General features: G+C 38.4%; 1 protein-coding gene across 1 annotated transcript; it reads left to right on the top strand.

The window, feature by feature from the left end:
• Positions 1–1,034: 1,034 nt before the first annotated feature.
• Positions 1,035–7,701, top strand: LOC113295666 (casein kinase 1-like protein 2). Its single transcript, XM_026543995.1, has 14 exons — positions 1,035–1,400; positions 1,508–1,548; positions 1,721–1,790; positions 1,887–2,035; positions 2,142–2,237; positions 2,330–2,400; positions 3,028–3,089; positions 3,184–3,247; positions 3,353–3,437; positions 3,559–3,685; positions 3,806–3,888; positions 4,010–4,073; positions 6,391–6,536; positions 7,000–7,701. Exons 1-14 carry the CDS (start codon positions 1,325–1,327, stop codon positions 7,300–7,302), a joined length of 1,437 nt encoding a protein of 478 aa, XP_026399780.1. The 5' UTR covers positions 1,035–1,324; the 3' UTR covers positions 7,303–7,701.

The following is a 7,701-nucleotide window of genomic DNA, read 5'->3' as shown; positions in this document are numbered from 1 at the left end:
GGGACAACTATCATTGTCCAGATATAGGACAATGAATCTGCACCTTTAATCATTCCCCTCTTCACCTCGCTACTAATCCCGATGCTAGAATCATTCCCCTCTCAACCATTAGGATTGTGCCACCTCATGTCCCAGATTCGGACAAGGCTCTGCTGTCCCAGCTGTAGACGCTCCCAGGTTTATGTGTGGTTGACCTGAAATGGCAGGACTTGTGTTAAAGTTGTTTTTCCAGAAAGCATATTGCAGATGTTGTGTTCCATGGGAGAAAAGAGATTGATTACTGGCAGGCAGTTCATTGTAATAAAGAGATGTGCAAGACTTGGTTGTCTAGGCTAGTTTCGCTATGGTTAGGGTTGTACGGAGAGATTACAGACTTCCTCGCATTTCTGTTGCTTACGAGTCAGAAGTCGTCGTCCTGCACAACCAAGACTTATGTTATGGGTCAGTAGTCAAGTAAAATAGTAAAGTTAAACAGTTGCAAATAAATACAACACCAGGATGTTGGTGAGGTTATTAAAGCATTGAAAACCACTCCGATCTTGAGATAAATGGATTTCAAACACCATTGTGCTCAGTACAATCACCAATTATCTGACGGGAATCTGGTGTCGGTAAGCTTTGCCTAATTTTGTTGCTCCCTATTTGTGAATTGACTCCAAAACAAAGTCTATTTCTATTGATGTGCATTATGAAATTTACTTGCGAGCCGAGATTTAGAACTCTGACTTTATAAATATGCGAGAAACTCTGACCTCATATATGAGAGTCAAACTCCTTGTCGCGGGCGGAAACAGATACGCGTTGTAAAAAGTGATTCGCTATTTTTTTTTAATCTAAAAATGGGCCGGTATCACTTTTCATGGGACATGAGGATATTTTAGGAAAAAAAACCAAAGTATCACTTTTCATGGGACAGGAGGATATTTTAGGAAAGAAAAAGAAACCGGAGCTCCAGGAGCAGGGTAAATTAGTTAACCCTACAACTACTAAAAACAATATTATCCTCCGCCTACTTTTCTTTCGATTACATCAAAGCAAAGGCACCGTGTGTGAATAACCCAAAACATTCACATTCTCCTCTTCTTCCTCTCCTCTCTCGACACAAACCCTAGAAAAACACACACAACCCCAAAACCCAGATCTTTAATTCACAATCATCTCTTCCCCCAATCAGAATTCATTCACCCCAATCACATCTTCTCTTCAATTCTATCAGAAAGTTAGTACCTTTCTTGATGATGGGTATCGATTAGACTCGGTTTCTTTTAGAAATTGAAATTAAAATACATTTAGGGGATTTTTTAGGGGTTTTTATTTGAATTGAATGGAGCCTAGAGTTGGGAATAAGTTTAGATTAGGGAGGAAGATTGGTAGTGGTTCATTTGGTGAGATTTATTTAGGTGAGTTAAAAAAAAAATTGATTGGGTTTTCGATTTTTTTTTGATGATTTGGGGGTTTAGGGTTTGGTTTTCTAATGGTTGAAGGTTGTTAATTTTTGTTTGTGCAGGTACTAATATTCAGACTAATGAAGAGGTTGCTATTAAGCTGGTAAGATTCTTTTCCTGCTCTTTAGTTTTTTGTGTTTAAGTGAAATTAGGGTTAGAATTTGCAAATTTGTAGGAAATTTAGTTAATTTTTGGGGTTTTGATTATGAATTTTTTGATACGTAGTGTATGTTGTGTTGGACTCCGTTAATGGACTTGTTTTGGTGTTATTGCAGGAAAATGTGAAGACGAAGCATCCACAGTTGTTGTATGAGTCAAAATTGTACAGAGTTCTTCAAGGAGGAAGTAATTAAGATTCTAACTCTTTTTGATTTTGTGTGTTACTGTGTTTTGAGGTTTTCCGCAGCATGTTTGCTGATGTTTTCCTCTGTTTGGGGGCAGCTGGAATTCCTAATGTGAGATGGTTTGGGGTCGAAGGGGACTACAATGTCCTTGTTATGGATCTACTTGGACCTAGTTTGGAAGATCTCTTTAACTTCTGTAGTAGGAAACTTTCTTTAAAGACTGTTCTAATGCTTGCTGATCAGATGGTGAGCAGTTTTTTCTAAAATTTGTACTGATAATGCTATTAACTTCTTAGTGCCACTCTTTTTCTGTAAGTCGTGTCTTTACGGTGTTTGTGAATGTGATTGGCAGATCAATCGAGTTGAATTTGTTCATGCAAAATCTTTCTTGCATCGAGATATTAAGCCAGACAATTTTCTTATGGGCCTGGGAAGGCGTGCTAACCAGGTTACTGTTCTTAAGAACTTGCAATTTTTCATTTATCATAATATGGCTTTGGGAATTTTTGTTTATGTATTGGGTGCTATTGTGCAAATCAGGTGTACGTAATTGATTTTGGGTTGGCTAAGAAGTACAGAGATCCTCAGACCCACCAACATATTCCATACAGGTATGTACCCTTGAAGTGGTTTATGCCTTTACGGTTGATCTTGTAGGTCCAGCACACTGGAAAAGGTATTTAGCTGTGTTGCAAGGATACACGATCGCTGTCTCATGTGTAGAATGGCAACACCTGAGTCAATACGCGTGAAATTGGCTTTGAGTTTCTCCCGTATGTCATTTCAGCTGATTGGTAGCTAGAGTTCTCTTTCGTGTATGCTTTGAGACCATCCCCACCGAAAAAGATATTCACAACCTTGATATTTTATGGGTTCGAGTAGATCACCTTGTTTTCGCAATTTTAATGAATAAATAACTTCCAAAAGCGTAAAAGACACTAGACTTCGTGACAAATGTACCTACTAGCAATATGTATTAGAGGCTTAGAACTCAATATAAACACTCTAAGCTTTTCTAACACTTAACATGGTAAAAGGGTTTGATGTTCATAGTATGAAATATTGGAATTGTGACACTCATCAACTCATAGAAGACATAATAATCTATTAGATCAATCATTTTACCGCATCTGGATTTGTCCTACTACTTTGTTCTTATGTATAAGAAGTCAGAAATTTTATCTTAGAGTGGCGCTTTATCATTTTCATTAAACCTCATGTTGTTTTATGCAATGCAGAGAAAACAAGAATTTGACTGGAACTGCACGGTATGCAAGCATGAATACCCATCTTGGAATCGGTGAGTGTTAGCTAAGCTACTTTATTCACTATTTGAATCTTGGTTTTAACATTGGTGTGCATGTGTTTAACTGCCATACTTTCATGTTGGGCAGAACAAAGTCGAAGAGATGATCTAGAATCACTTGGCTATGTGCTAATGTACTTCTTAAGAGGAAGGTTAGATTTCCTTTTTCCATAGTATATTTTTCTTGAACTTCATATATATTGTTAGCATCTTTCGTTTTTTATTGTTTCTTCATTTGATTCATTTTCTGTCTGCAGTCTGCCCTGGCAAGGATTGAGAGCAGGAACAAAGAAACAGAAGTATGAAAAAATCAGTGAAAAGAAGGTTTCCACATCCATCGAGGTATCTGTTTGAATATGTGTATTTCATCAGTTTTCTGTTAAATTGAACTTCGGATGCATATTTTGGTGTTTGTTTGCTTTGACAAATTTATGGCTAAAAAGTCTGTTTGACCGATTCTCAGGCTTTATGTCGGGGTTATCCTTCAGAGTTTGCATCTTACTTTCATTACTGCCGTTCACTGCGGTTTGATGATAAGCCTGACTATGCTTATTTGAAAAGAATATTTCGTGAGCTTTTCATTCGCGAAGGTTCGTTTATTTTTCTTTTCTTTCCCTTTCAATTTGTGGTGTCAGGTGCTGCATTTATAAAGTCTACTCATGGTGTTAGCTGTGGGGATTTTTAAATAATTCTCTTATTCTTTCTTGTAGGTTTTCAGTTTGACTATGTATTTGACTGGACTATTCTGAAATATCAGCAATCTCAGATGAGCACTCCTCCCTCACGCTCACCTGTAAGCGATCTCATGTTACAATGTGTTTCATCTTTATCATTTTTCAATTAACTTTGCTTTCACGCCACCGGTTCCTTTTTAATATCTATGTTCTTAATCACTTGTTGTGTGAATATTTCAGGCTGCTATTGCCGGTCCAAGTGCAGGAGCCCCCCTTGCTATTGCAAATGCTGATAGGCAGACAGGTTCTTTGCCAGCATTTTTCTAGTGCTCACCTTATTCTTCTGTCCTTCACTGTATATTTGATATCTTTCTTCATTGTATTGCCTTCTTCATATGGACTCTGGAGCCTGTTATGTCTTCTCCCATCTAGGCTTTTGGGTGGCAAATAAGTGTGACTAGTAGGCTTGGGCAGAGTTTTTGAAATTACGCCTAACGGGAGCAGTGTCTTCTGCTTCTGTGCTCTCAAACACTTGTTTTAGACATTATTTAGGAATTTTCATGTTACAACGCCATCGCATTTTAGCATTTTACACCGTTGCAAACTATCATCGAATTTCATCAGATTCAGGAAGAAAGTTCTTCATCATGGTTTTAAGTATATCCCATAGAGTATAGGCCTCTCCCATCTTATAGATTGTTTGATGCTACAGGACTGCACATGCCACAAGTTTAGCAGATGATGTTTAAGTGTAGAAATATATTTGATGGTATTCAAGCTGGTTACATTTTTCTCGCACAGGACCCTTAAGCAAAATTGATATCTGGACTAACAAATAAGAACAAATAGGCTCCAAAAGCATCTAGTATGGACTCGATTGGACCTTCACAATCGCGTGTTAGGGATCTCATCCTTGAATTCCTCTCGGTTGTCTTGGACTCTCTCTTTGGTTCAAATAGCAAGTTCACAAAACAGTTAACAATCTGGAAATGCTGTGTGTACCATGAGAAGGTCTAACAAATTGTGAGGTCTTCAAGGGACGAGATTCTTAACACGGGATTGTGCATGGTGGTTGGGTCCTACTATATCATTTATGTCTAGAGACTTTGGAAAAATATGCGCAGCTCATAGACGCGAGTAGGATACATCATAGAGAAGTTGTACCCTGCTACTACACCGCACAGCAGAATATTTCCTCCTACATTGCTCTCTTTATAGGGTAGACCTCCTTGATTACATAAAGCTTGACTTCTTTTCTACATCACATATACTAAGCAGCCTGTTATATCTGTCCATCTAAGGTTTGGGTGATAAAAGAAGTGTGTACTCGGTAAATTCTGGGAAGAGTTTTTGAGGCTCAATCCTGTCTCAAGTCTGACAATTGATGCCTGATTTACTATTTACTCGACAGTGCTACATATCCCCCATTCTTGTCCCCCAGCCCTTTCCCCCAGTACGTGGCACCCATCTAAGCCCCTGATCTGGGAAATGTTGAACCTCGTGTTGGGGGACAAAAGCGAGGGTTAAAAGCATTTTTGCTATTTAGTGTCACCCGCCACCTCATTGTGTTGAAATCTTCCTAGTTTGCTGTATATCTGTAACTATTCTTTTCATCTTCAGCTTTTCCATGAGTGACCGTTTCTTTCAGTTAATTATTTTATGATGGAGTTACCCATTGTTTAGGGCCTTACGTCTGTGTAGGGATTTTGGTTTGGTGATTTTGCCAGGACCAGTTGTCAACATTTTACCACCCGTCTTTGGCTTATACTTAATATATGTTAGTTGTGTAAAAGTTTTCTCCTACATTTCTCTCAGACCACCTTGATTACATGAAGCTTGTCTTCTTTTCTTCATCACATATACTAAGCAACCTTTTATATCTGATCATCTAAGGTGACAAAGAAGCATGTAGTCAGATAGGCTCAGGAAGAGTTTTTGAAACTCAACTCTTTCAGAAGTCTGAAAATTGATGCTTTTACGTATGAATTATGCAGAATGCTACATATCCCCCAATATCTTCCACTTCTTTCCTCCATGACGCGTCGCAAAGGCACTGGTCCATGGCATTCAGTCCGGGACCCCAGGGTTTGGTCCAAGACTGAGCCATGGACCAGTACCTTTGCGACACGTCATGGGGGAAAGAAGTGGGGAAGATATAGGGGGATAAGAACCATTTTCAATATACTACTATCCGCCAGCTCACTTTGTTGAAATCTGCCTAGTTTACTTTATATTTAACTACCATTGTTAACAGAGGCTAGAAATCTTTTCATCTTCAACTTTTCATTGTTGAAATCTTTATGTTGAGTGTTTTTTTTTCTTTTTCGGTTAATTATATTATGATGGGAGTTACTCATTGTTTAGGGCTTTCGATCTCTGTGCAAGGATTTTAGTTTGGTGATTTTGTGCAGGACCAGTAGTCAATTTGTTATCACGCGTCTCTGGCTTACTTTATATATGCTCATTTTGTATTTCTAAATTTCTTTTTCGTTGTGTGGGGATATTTTACATGCATGTTCCTTCCAATGGATGTATATATCTCTTTGCACATTTCCTTATATCCTGCTTCTTTTTCACTGGCTACAAGACCTTGTTTCGGTTATAACCCACCTTTTTTGCAGGTGCCGAGGAAGGAAGAGCACTCGGTTGGTCTCCAGTTGATCCTTCTCGTAGGAGGCCACCTGGGCCAGCTATTAATGCGGGAAGCTTATCCAAACAGAAGAGTCCTGTTGCAGCTGATTCAGCTACAATGAGTAGAGATAATATGGTAAATTTTATTGGAAAATAGTTTAAGCTTTCAGGATGTAAAATAATGTAAAGAGTTAAGCAACTTGGGTCGGCCACACTCGACCATTTATAGAGTGGTGAAAAATTACGAGATTAACCTTAGCAGGAGATAGTTGACTGTATGCGCATTTTACAACCAGGAGATATATCCCTTGTTCCAGGACTTCAATACCTTGGCTAAATATGTAATTATCTTTATGTAAATGCTTATTTCTGAATAAATACCCACTTTCCAGTAAAATATAAAATTGGCAGTTCCGCTGTTAAGTTCTTCCAAGTAATGAAACCCTCTCCCTTGTATGTGTGATTGTATGAACCTCTCTGATTACGTGATTCTGCGACCTTTAGTCTCTGGTGTGTATATGTATTTGTATATTCACTTTCTGAGGATAGATATTGTGCGGTTTTATGGTTTTGATTTTTTATCATTTCGATCCATGCAGTTAAGTAGCTCTAATCTTTTGGGACGATCAACTGGATCTTCAAGGCGGCCTGCAGTTTCTAGCAGCCGAGATGTGACCGGCTCAGAGTCTGTTGATCTAGCTCGTCCTCGTACTACTGAGGCAAGTTCAGCATTCAGAAGGGTTTCAGCAGGGCAAAGAAGTTCACCTATTGGGTCGGCAGAACCACCTAAACGTACAACTTCCGGTAGGAACAGCTCTAACATAAAGAATTATGAATCAACTCTGAAAGGCATTGAAGGCCTGAATTTTGACAATGATGAGAGGGACAAGTCTCAGTATTAGCCCGTGTTGCTGCTTATCGAGTTGACATCAATTGATCAACTCAACTCTTATTATCTCTCCCATGTAAATCATAAACTGTTACTACTTTATTAAATCTGGAATTAGAATTTTTATTTCGAAGGGAGTCCTGTAACTGATAAAAGCGCTACTGTATGGAATTGGAAGAGATTGTCGAGAAAACTGCTTGGAAGTGGTGCCCAAAATTAGAAAAGCAGACCACATCAAGGAACCGAAGGGCAGCTGAAACTCAGATAAGAAGACCAATTGTATTTTAATTCTTTTTTCGTTTACGTTTTTACAGTACTTGGATAAATGTTAAAATTGTAAGCTTTTTTTTCTGCATTTACAAGATTGACAATGGTTGTAATCAACCACTTGGTAAAATTTTTATACCACTTT

Source organism: Papaver somniferum, chromosome 7, assembly GCF_003573695.1.
Source record: "Papaver somniferum cultivar HN1 chromosome 7, ASM357369v1, whole genome shotgun sequence".
NCBI classification, from domain to species: domain Eukaryota; kingdom Viridiplantae; phylum Streptophyta; class Magnoliopsida; order Ranunculales; family Papaveraceae; genus Papaver; species Papaver somniferum.
The sequence above is the reverse complement of the archived record's forward strand: the minus strand, read 5'-3'. Positions and strand labels throughout refer to the sequence as shown.

What these genes read in the sequence shown, in the direction of transcription:
- LOC113295666 (XM_026543995.1), top strand. Translation starts at nt 1,325, where the DNA reads ATGGAGCCTAGAGTTGGGAATAAGTTTAGATTAGGGAGGAAGATTGGT. An exon ending in CAGAGTTCTTCAAGGAGGAA is followed by an intron (nt 1,791 to 1,886) that starts GTAATTAAGATT and finishes GTTTGGGGGCAG; the next exon opens with CTGGAATTCCTAATGTGAGA. An exon ending in TGAGCTTTTCATTCGCGAAG is followed by an intron (nt 3,686 to 3,805) that starts GTTCGTTTATTT and finishes TCTTTCTTGTAG; the next exon opens with GTTTTCAGTTTGACTATGTA.